At 40.4% G+C, this 11987-nt stretch overlaps 2 protein-coding genes across 2 annotated transcripts in view; one reads left to right on the forward strand and one right to left on the reverse strand.

The window, feature by feature from the left end:
* Positions 1-11987, forward strand: part of myrf (myelin regulatory factor) — a 50742-nt gene that overhangs the window by 3091 nt on the left and 35664 nt on the right. The window lies entirely within an intron of this gene.
* lrrc10b (leucine rich repeat containing 10B) lies at positions 10616-11832 on the reverse strand. Its single transcript, XM_077710844.1, has one exon. The coding sequence runs from the start codon at positions 11830-11832 to the stop codon at positions 10681-10683; it is 1152 nt and encodes a 383-aa protein (XP_077566970.1). The 3' UTR covers positions 10616-10680.

Raw genomic sequence — 11987 nt, forward strand, 5'->3', positions numbered from 1 at the left:
TTGTAGAGAGGCATTGCGTGCAGTTTCAGATATCAGACTTGGTCCATGGCTACATTTATTCCTGCAGCAAGGACAGAGGGTACGCTCGCATCTCTATTTGCAATGTTATTCCGTAGCGGGCATCCCAAGGGGGGGCCGACAGAAAACACTGGTTTGTCGATGCGCTAAAAATAATCTCTCATGCCAGATCCTCCGCCGTGTGAGTCTTTTGCTTTCTGGTAGAAATAATTTGGTTAGACTTTGAGCAGCTCCAATCCACTGCCATCACGTGTGATCAGCCTGGGGATTAGATAGAGGCAATCATTAGTGCAAATTTTACCCAGAGGGGTCTCGTTTGGGAAGTTGCAGCTGGCGCTCCTGCTTCTTTGCCTCCTCTCTGAACTCACCGTGGCTCACCTACTCGACAAAGAGTGCTTCAACTAAGATACACACTATTGTGATGTGTACAATTGAATTCAATGTATTTACTGAGTTATTTATTTATGTACTTTTGCCAACTTTGTAAAGTGTACAAATATCTATAAATATATGAACAAGCCAGTACTGTATAGATTTTAGCTGCCTGGTAAGGTTTCCTAGTATATATACTTGGTAGACTAAAGCAAGTGTAGAGCTGTTCAAAAGCTAGTTACTGACATTGCCGCAGTAACTCGGTGCCACTGGCGCTTTTTCAATCCGAAATTCTACCCTCTTCTGCTTTATTTATTTTATTTTATTCTCGCCAGTGGCTCCAAAGTGTGTCCTTAGTTTTGACTATGTCTGTTAGTTGGTTCTTCTGTTGCTGGTGTTTTTTTTAATTATTTTTTTACCTACCCCCTATTTTCTTTATAAGACACAGCGAGGTTCTGGCAGCCAGGAGAGTGCAGTGGAACGCAGACTGGGACTCAGTGCATTAATGTGTGTGTGATAATTCTGTGTCTGTCTGTCCAGGCTAGTTCAAGTGTTCTCTGTGCAAAGCTTTTCTCCTTCCATCACCTCCCTCTGATGTGACCCTGGTGTTTTCTTCAGGTGCAGGATGATAGTGTTGGCCAAAGGTAGCAGTTGCACCCCACCCGCATGACTACTTGACTCCTTCATTACAAAGCTTGGTTTTAATCCCCTCGCAAGTATAGATTTCCACTTCCTCCACTCGATTGTTCATTTACTCTACCATTCAGACGTTAATGCATACACCTCCAGAGTCTAATTTAACAGTAATCCATGCTCCCTCATCTATCTGGGATTCTGTGTCCATTAGCGGTTTTTATTCCTCACCTCATTTTTACCCTTTAAAGCCCTATGGACCAGGCAGTGATCAGGCATAAGCAAAGACGGTAAAGTAACTGAGAGGAAGAGAAGTAAAAAAAAAAAAAATGGCCCAGACAGGTCAGTCTTATTTCCAGTATGTGGAGTTTTGATGTACCAACTAATGACTTATAAAAACTGCAATTTCACAAGAGTAGAACATTTAAAAGAAGGCTTGTGCATTCATTATTTGGCTGCCATTGAAAATAATAGACGTCCAATCCAGTTTGACTTGATTGGACTTCTACCTAGTGACAAACTAGTGATTACAGTTTTCATTTATAACATTTTTTTTGATTCACAACTGCCTCTCCATGACCTGATTTAGTATTTTGATGTATTTAAAAATGAAATGACTCTCAGCATAGCCGTGTTCAAGTCAAAAGCTGCCAGATTGTTAAAGGTCAATTGGCTTGTCCCTTCGTTTGCAGCGAGAATTCCAGAACAGCCCTTAAAATTGCCTCCCCTCCCATGCACACTTTTAACAAGTCTGCTAATGTGTCGCTTCATTCCTCCATGCAATTGTGTGTTGTGCTTCCGTTGACGTCTCTGCATTGGCATAGCATCGGGTTATTACTGGGTTAACTCCACAGACGTCCTCAGCCTCTTCGCACTTGCTATGTTCTATGCCGGAAAACATGCCATTTCTGCTCAAACCATTATGTAGATGCTAATTTTTTGTAAGTCACCCTTTTGCCCCTCTGCTACTTCAAACCCGCCGTCACGGTGACCTCACCCAAGGTCTTCCGCTAAGAATTGGCGGCGAAAGAGCCCGGTGAGGCGGCAGAGACAGCAGACATGCGTGAGGGCATCTGAAGGTCAAACCCAGTAGTATGTTGGTTTTGCGTTCCATGGTTGTTGTTTTTTTTTTTGTTCAGCCTCTCCTGTTTTTTGGCCGAGCGGACTGTGATCTTATTGGCGGTCGTTGTTCTCCTCCCATCAATGTTACAGAGTGTGATGGTCGGAGCCATAGAGCTGAGCTCTGATTTTGTTCCATATTAAAGAATCATTTTTACTAAATAATTCATTGGCTTTCTCAATGATTCTTGTAGAAAACAAATAGAATAGGGTTATTGTACAAGTAGAGTTTCGATTTTGAACGCAACACTCCACCACTTATTGTTGTAAACCATCTGGAAGATATTGCACTGGTATTGATCCAAAATAAGCCCCCCCCCCCCCCCCCCATTTCTCATGCCATGAGAGTCATAATGCTTGACAGACTAGCAACAGTAACTAAGGGGGCAATTGAACATTTGCAAAATTTGATTGGTAAATAAAACCAAACGATAATGAGAAATTTCAACCTATTATAAGTCCGGCCTGTTGTTTTTAATTTTTTTGGGTCAATGACTACCATGTTGGAATTCAAATGCTCTTTGTGATAGAAAAATACAACAAAATTATACATAGTGTCTAAATGTCTCGTTCCAACTGTTTATGATGAATGATTCATTCAATATACGAGTTAATGTAATGAAAAATACTAAAAAAAAAAAAAAGCTCCCTGTGAATACCCCTGACTGGGACAGAAGAAACAACAAAGTAGTCAAAGGTGATGTTGGTTGGTCTGATTTTGACAAATTTGCTGATGAGTTACATGCTGTCCTGCTAAGATGATGTCAAGCTATTCACAGCTCTCATGCTGCCATCTGTTATGCTGATCTGCCATCAGCTACACACCCGCGGTTCCAATGCAAACTAAATCAGAGTTTAGTGTCCCGGATCGTGCCCTCGCGACTTGTCAACTAGAACAACAAGGGGATGGGAACGATAATTACAGCTACGTTAATTGCACTACCGGTAATTTTCTTCCGGGGGGTGAAATATTTCATGTTTATGACTTGCGTGGCATCTCGTGGTTGAGGGTGTACAGTATTACTAAAGGTTTTAATCTGTCAAAATGACTGTTCTGAAATGGTAATGTGAACAGGAGCTCATTATTTGTAGTGTTTGAGGTGAGCAGTGGTTTTTAAATGATTCCTTTTAATAAAGGACACTCACTCATAATGAACAGGCTGCAGGTGGCAAGTCAAAAACTACACTAGCAATTAGAATTAATCGATTAGTTCGTATAGCAATGCGCGAACAAGTTGTTGCCATCATTAATATTTTTTTTTGATCATTTTGGAATACATGGCAGTGTTACATACTGCTCTGATTGGCATTTTTTTCCAGATCTGTTCTCTAAAGCAAATCTATTATTCTCAACCATTCTAAAAGTCAGTCATGAACTTGTAATAATTGTAAAAAAAAACAGTTCCCAGGCTCCCTTTTGATGACTTTCTAAAAAGCGAGAAATAATTCTAACCAACATTTTCATAAATGCTCACAGACACGCTAGGTAGTTTTAATTGGGAATGGGGCTTCACACATTTCTCAAGTGGCATTGAATGAGTTAATGTGTACAGAGTAGGAGAAATGTGACAGTGTATTTTACTCCAAGCTGCCAGTGCCAGATTGGGCAATTAAGTGGAGAAGTCCAAACGAAGCAGGGTGGAGATAAGAATGAAAACTGGTGCAGTGAAGCATTGAGAAGGTGCCTCAGAGAGCTGACTTAGAAAGAAGGGTCTTCTCAGCTGTCTTTTTTTATGTTTCTCTGAGTATAATCAAGTCTATGGGCTGCAAATTGCAGCTTGCGCCGACACCGCCGTGATCCCCTTCCCTGGGAAAGGCAGATCAGAGTGGGGCCGAGACGCGAGGCGGGCTTATCGGCCGGGGGCCGAGCTCGGGTCGTTCCCTGAACTATAACAGACGGCTGCCGGCGAGCCAGCTCAGCTACTCAACAGGAGAGCTTTGCTTGCATCACCTCCGTCTATTTTTAGAGCTGCCGCACCCATCTTTTCCCATCTTTGATGCCATCTCAAGGGTAAACTGTTGCACCTGCATATTCGTGCCTCACAACATCAGAAAGCGGATTTGTATGCAAATGATGCCTTTACAAAGTCAAAATATCACCAGGAGTAACTGTTGTCCTCATCAAAAATCATTTAGGAATAATTCATGTGGCAGAGCATCAAAATTGACAACATTTTTTTACTTATTCATGACTACCTTCCCATCACCAAGTCATATAATATTCTTTTTATTGTGTATGATTATTTTTTCCCTCATTGATTACTGGAAAACTAAACATCTCGCGTTGGTTTTGACATATTTTCTTTTTTTAAATAAGTGATTTATTATCAAAGACATCCTGACATGATATGACCACCATTGTTGGGTTTCATGTCACATGCAGAAATTTGTTGTCGCTTATTATTTATTTGTAATTTTCTTTAAAGATGGTGAACATGTACCCAGTATATGTACTTCTTTTAAAATAATAATACAGAAGGAACATGATATAATTCTAATTGAATTAAACCCGGTGTAAGATGATACTACGGAAGAATAGCTGTCCAGTTTGCAAAAACAAAGTAATTGCATTCTAAAACACATTAAAACGGTACACATCACAAATTAAACAGAGTCCTGAAGTAAACAATAACATTAACTTTCTAAAACACATTGATGACAGAGCACTGCTTTTCTCCAAATTGGAAAGAATTGGTTGTTTCCCTCTATGCACACGGTTGTTTTACTGCTTTGCTCCAATTCAATTTTTAATGAAAAACATTTTTTAACTATATATACAACTGGGAACTGTTTAAAATCATATTCGTTTGGAACGATACAGTAACTGAACTGTTGATGGTATGACAACCATTATTCACTGCCATTGACAGCAGTTCATTTTAACTCGACTGCACACATTTTTTAAACCGGATCTTTTACACCTGATCCAATCCACTGAATGCGATCAGATAGAGCCATCCCTACTTTGCATTTGTGTTAGATTGACAGCATCTGACTAACATTATTGTGGTAGTATAAAACATTTTTAAACTACTACTTTTGGATTCAGGCTTTAACAAGAAGGCTGCATCGTCAGAGATAATCAAAAGCGTGCAGCCCTGTTTGCGTTAATCATCCAGAGACATGACAAATACAGATTGCTATATTTTCATAGATGAACAATCACGCGCTCATTGAGCGACAACAGCAGCAGGTGCCGCAGCACTGATGTGACTCTAACTGGAACCAAAATCACCGCCTGGCTCACTCCAGTCATATGGAGCCTCTGCAAATGTATAATTAGAAATATGCCTAGCGATATGCACATTGTGTTTAACTGAAAAGAAGCAGGAAATGAGACTGTCACTTTCAATGACGGAGGCGTTTCCGTCAAGTTATTTTTGTGGGAAAAGATAATGAAGCGCTTCAGACTTGGCATGACAGCATGACAAGCAAAAGAAATAATAATAATAAAAATAACAATAATAATAACAATAAAAAAAGATGCAGTGAAGACAACAGCTTGGTAAAGATAGGCCATGCTGACTGGCAGCTTTGGACAGATGGGAAGGTGGAATGGGACTAAAAAGTGGTTTGACAAGGTGAGGTGGAAGCATGAAACAAAAAAAGATATGGAAGAGAGGGATGACGATTAAAATATTGATGGGCAAACAGTGTGATTTAAAATGTCATATTAACTGATGCTTTTATCCACAGGCTGGAAAGGTGTCAGATAAAAGTGAAAATGATGTCTGATTTTTGAAGGCACACTGCAATTAGCATGGTGTGTTTTAGATGTCGGTGATGGATGTCGAGCACAAAAACCCAGTGTGAGGAATAAAAAGATGGAACAGTTTAATAGTTTGATGACTGTTTTTGCTTTGCTGAGTTCATTTGAAAGGGGAAAACGCACAAGGGAATTCAATTGTTGGAAGAGTCACACAGACATCCAGCTCAGGCTTGGGCTTCTCTCTTTTTTAATGAATGTATTCAATGAGGTTGCCTTAGATTATAATGTGATATATGTGTAATTGTTGTATGTATCGATGGCATCTGTGGACAATTTCTTCAAATTATTCTTCTGATTGAGATGTTTTCTCCCTTTTTTTCTAAATTGTCAATGCACATTTCAAACCATCCATCATTTATACATACTTCTAGCCTTATTTTTATAGTCCTGGCCAGTGTAGCGTCACACTGCCATCAAGTGGCAGTCATCTTTTAACAAAACACAAATGTATATAACGAACATAAAGATAATTTTAGATGAAGATTTCATGAATAAAAGAAAATGACCTACTACTTAAGTAACACTACTTAAGTTCTTTTTAGTAGACTTAATGTAGAAAATTCAATTAATTAAATATTGATTGGACAGATTAGGGACAAGAAGAAATACTAATCACTCTTCTAATGTGGGGTAAATGTTCCCTCGCTTTACCGGATGAAGCACCTAGATTACATAATAGTGAGTTTGAAAAATGATGCTTTGCCTAATGAAATTCCAAATATCATGAATAATTCATCAGTAACTGTTAGAGATTGGTTTTAGTATGTTTTTTCCCCCCTGAGTGACCTCTCCTTGTGATTGCCCATTGACTTCACCTGCTTGCAGCCTCTTCTGTGACCCACATGCTTCTGATTGTCTCATCAAACCATGTCTGTCTAGTTAAATTCTGTGTGCTTGTCAGTCCTTGTCGGATTGCCTGCGTTTGGTTTACCCAAGTCTTGTGATCCTAGTTTGCCCACATCCTCCCCATCAGGTTTGATTGCCTTATTTGACTTCTAAATCTTTGTTATTTTTTTATAATCCTGTCACAGTCATTAAAGTTTGTGTGCTACCACACATTCACAACCCTGCTAAATCATTCCAGTAACATTCATAATTATGCATACTAGTTGTATTATGATGGAAAACTTCTGTGAGACATACATTGTAACTTCTTACTTTGGGGAATGAAAGGATTAAAAGGAATCAATTCCAAAAGATTCGCATCACAAAAGCCATTTTTGACAGCTCGCAGTTGAGAAGCGTTCCATTAAATCTAACCAAAAAGCCGTCAAGACCATTTTTGCCTCTTTTATTTGTGCTCACAGTACCGGCCAGTGCGCCTTGAGGAATTTGTCATCCATCAGTTTATCCAGTGACGTTTCCATTACTATATGGTCTCACATGGCTGAGCAGGCGAGGACAGTCGTGATGACTGAGATGCTCAGACTGGCCACCAATAACCTTCACGACCCTCTTGTGAAGATCAGAGAATAAGACTTTGGATGTGGAGGAGTAGCAAGGTGAGAAAGGGAAATTGATATTACATGAAAGTGGGACTAGGTGCTCTGTTGTTATAGTTCGACAGATAACATTTATGGTAAAGGATCACTAGTGCAATTTTATGCAGTGGAAAAATGCAAATCAATATTTAACACTAATTATATGTAGTCTGACTGGAATCTGGTGTATTTAGACAATATTTAGTGAGCTGGAAAACACTCATAAATGTGTTTGGGATGTTGTCATTTTGGAATTGCTTCAATGTGTTCTTGTAAAATGTAGTTTTAGGTTAGCTGTGCACTAAGAGGCCTTTGGCTGGGCTGTGCTAGTAAGTTATAACATTTAGGGTGTATACAAAGGTAAAGAGTGAACAGACAGGGATAAAAGTGCAAAACAAAACAAACTGGGGGAAAAATAGAAACTGTTCAAGCATGGAGAAAAGATCTCTCGCCTGACTCACTCTAATATTGAATTGGAAGATTCACATATCCTGCCATTAGTAAACTAACAACTAAGTATACTGTGTTTTTCAGATGGTCATTTTCATCTGATTATATGTCACACAAGGCAAATTAATAAAAACATGTAGTGTGAGTCACACTTGTATAATTTGCATTTTGCTTGGATCATTTATTTTATTAGAACCAGGGGAATCCTAGGCCAATTGATACTAGGAAAATAAGTGTTGGTATGTAAAATGCAGTACCTATATACTTATTGTAGTCAAAACCTTTGTCAGTAGATCATTTAGGGATGGCAACATGTTAAAGTTACACAGTTGTATATTGGGAACCGTGCAGCCAGTGGAAAATGAAGCAACTTGCCCATGTTCACTGACCTACATATGAAGAGGGCAGAGTATATGCACGCGCACACACACACACACACACACACACACACACACACACACACACACAAAAAGCAAAAATCTCACAAGGGACTGTGACACAGATTCCCACAGACACGGTCTGCAGCATGTCAGACTGTCGCGCCACCCAGTGTGGACCCGCTGAAGCAGTTTGTGTTGTCGTCACACTGTGCAATACTGAGGCTCCAAAAGTGCTCCTGGTGCACACCGTGCTTGTGAAATACAAATAGGCACTTGTTCTGTCCAAACAAGAAACAATCGAGTTTGCAGGGAGATTGCACAGCGTTTATGTGATGAGTGGAATTATAGTATGCAAAATACAAAGCTTTTAGCATGAAAACAAACATAGCACATTCTTATTTTATTGTAAAAAATGTGTTGTCTTGTGAGGTTTGTTTATATGAATGATGTGTCAATTATTAGAATGCCTGTTTGCATACCCTTGAGCTTTTACCAATATGTGGTATTTCTTTTTTGCTTTATGAGTGTGCTGAGCATAAAAAAAAACAGGCAGCCGAATGCTTACGGTGTAGTTTAATCAAATGTTGCAATATAAAGCGATGATGACAGCTTCATCCAATAAATTTAGGTCACTGAGTTGGTGAGGAACATTATTCGGTGTAAGGAATGTTTTAAACTCAAATTTGCAAGACTTTTAAACAAATCAATTATTTTAACCATGAGTGATGGACTTGTCTGATATCTTTACTTTTGAAAAGGAGTACCGAGTAAACCCTTGACATGACACTTTGTGACAACCATCCCCATTGGCGGCCGGATTTGGTTGTCACTTATCGTTAAAATGGAATTTGCTTTGAAAATTATAACATTTATTTACTTTTTTTTTTTAATAATACCCATAAAAATAAGGAACTTTAACAAAAATGAACCCCCCTAATTGTATCACTTTTATATCTACGAACGTATTGTGTGAGAGGATAGTAAAGTCCTTTCAAATTTAGCAATTCACCTTTAAAAAGATGATATTGCATAACTGTCATCTTCTGGTTGAGTTGCAGCAAACTTTGAAACAATTCTCACTTCGATATACTGCTATAAAATACTTTAATATAAGAATAACTGTAGTGCTGAACTTTCTCCCGTCCAGTGAGTCAGCCGCTTCAAGCAAAAAGATAGAGCGTCATATCATTAAAAAACAAAATTCAATTGCCTTGTGTTGCTCGGATGATAAATATTCAAGTAAAGCGATCATCAGATTGAGTGTTATGGGCAACACCAGAAGCAAAGACAAGTCAGACACATGAGAGTATGCAACAGCATGAATATTTCAGCGCTGGAATAAATATTTTACTCTTTCAATGAGAATAGAAAAAGATGCAGGGATTGCATTACGCTTAAAGCTCTCCATGAATAACGACAGTGTGGATCTTCACCTTCTTAGACATAGGCGCAGAGGTGTGGGAAAAAAGAAGTGTACACATTGAGTGACAAACTACAGGCAGTGAGTGACCTACAAGGGGCCTAGTGGTGAAAATTTCCAATCATCTACTTGTTGCTTCCTGTTTGAAGCCTTTCTCTGTGTGGACTTGCCTTTTATGGTGACACCAAATGCTAACTTTTTTTTTGTCAGGGCTACCAAGACTGCTTACACAACCCTGACACCGGGAAAGGGTGTGTGTGTATAAAGCGTTATAAATATTTTACTGCTCTAAGACCTGTATGGAATTTTTTTTACCTTGAGGTGTACTGCTAGATACATAAAACAGATGTGAAGCACGATAATGGGGCTTTGTTTATAAAGCAGCACATGCTGGAAATGACGGCAATATTTTGTCACGTTTTCAACAATGCTTATTCTTGTCAGCCTATCCCAGCTCATGTCGACCAAAAGGCAGACGAAACCCGAGACTGGTCGTCAATCAGTCATAGGACACGAATAATAATAGACAACTATTTGCACCAACAATCTGATCTGATGAAAATAACGTTTTGTTTTGAAATGTCTATATTTTTCAACAACAAAATAGTCAATAACATCGGGATGGCTTTGTGATTATTATTATTTTTATTGCTATGGTTAAAACATAGGTGATTGAGTAATATTGTTTCAAATGGATCGAAGAACTTGAATCATGCCAGACATTGTATAATCGTCAAATGTCGGATGATCATGAAATTTGTGATTTGTATCCTTAGTTTCCATTGTTGGATACTGCTATTGCCAAATATGACGTTTGAACAATAACTGTTATTTCAACTGCTCTGTCAGTCCCAACAGACCACCCCATCGAGGCTCTCCCAGTTAATGTAGAGTTGCGGTTTATCGCTGTCCATGGCAGCAAAGGAGTTAATCAAACAGTAGATAACTGCTCTGATGCAGAATCGACTGAAACTTTCATTTTTAAAGTTAAAAACTTCTGTCCACAGATCCTCTCAGTTTAAATAGAAATCTCTTTTCTTATGCCTCCACCTTCTCTTCCATTCCCTCCTCATATTCATAGTCCATGTAAGCCCTGTCATACTGCAACTCCTCACCCTCATACTCCAAAGCCTCTCCCTCACAGATCAGCCCCTCGGTCTCATACTCAAATGCCTCGTCGTCATACTCCAAGTCGCCCCCGTCGTACTCAAATACAGGAGTTCCAGCCTCCTCGCCTTCTCCTTCCTTGAAGTCATCCTCATTAGCAGCTCGTCTGGAGCCGCTGTTCTTCAAAATGCCGTGGATGATGGGCTCCTCACCCACCAGAGCCGCCTCTTCTGCCTCCTTGCGCTCCCTGTCCTTCCTCGCCTCACGTTCCTCCAAGAACTCTGCGGCCCCTTCCCCTACCACCATCACCTCATCTCCCACCGTAGGAGGCTCCTTGACTGGATTGTGGTCGTAGGAGAAGAGACGAAGAGATCTTAGGCGTTTCAGGTTGGGGAAGTCGGATATCTTGTTCCGGTCCAGGTCCAGGATTTCCAAGCCTTCCATGCTCAGGAGTATTTTAGGAAAAGATTGGAAGCGATTCCCGTAGAGCCACAGTCCTCTCAGATTCTCCATGCGGCCAAGGTCAGGAGGCAGTGTCTTAAGTCGGTTGTCACCTATCTGCAAAGATTTGAGGTTAGGTAGTCCGTACAGCTCCTTGGGAAACCACTGGAAGTAGTTGCTCTCCAGCCACAAGCAGCGGAGACACCGCAGGTTTTGCAACTCGGGCGGAAGCGTCATCAGCCTGTTGCTGCCCAGGTAGAGACGGCTGAGGTGAGCCAGCTGGCAGATAGCAAGAGGAACGTCCTCCATTTTGTTAAAGTCCAGTGCCAGAATGCGAAGACCTCGCAGCTGGGTGAGGCCCTCGGGTACGGCTCGCAGGCGGTTCCCACAAGCGTAGAGCTTTTCCAAATGCGTCAGTCCACAAACACGAGCAGGTAAACGTTTAAATTTCCGGTAGCTTATGTCCAACACGGGATCTCCGCTTTCCAATAATTCGTCCACTCCCAACGGAAGCTCTTCTTCAGGTTCTTCTTTGATCTTCTTTCTCTGCACTATTTGCACCTCTTCGCCATCATTCTCCACCTCCTCTTCCTCCTCCTCCTCCTCTGCTTCTCCCGCGCCCTTCCCGGAAGAGTTGCCCATTCTGTGGCCCCCTGACACTGTGCTTGAGTCAGAGCAGAGTCATGTGATGTGATGACACGCAAACTTTGGAGCTGCTTTTGTTGTCAGCATGTAAAAAAGTATCACGCCTCAGGCCCATTAACTCTTGCCCTGCCGCACTCGTACAAGTAATGAAT

Source organism: Stigmatopora nigra, chromosome 2 (genome assembly GCF_051989575.1).
Source record: "Stigmatopora nigra isolate UIUO_SnigA chromosome 2, RoL_Snig_1.1, whole genome shotgun sequence".
NCBI classification, from domain to species: Eukaryota; Metazoa; Chordata; class Actinopteri; order Syngnathiformes; family Syngnathidae; genus Stigmatopora; species Stigmatopora nigra.

Excerpts from the sequence above, each read along its gene's own strand:
- lrrc10b (XM_077710844.1), bottom strand. The coding sequence starts at position 11,832 with ATGGGCAACTCTTCCGGGAAGGGCGCGGGAGAAGCAGAGGAGGAGGAG.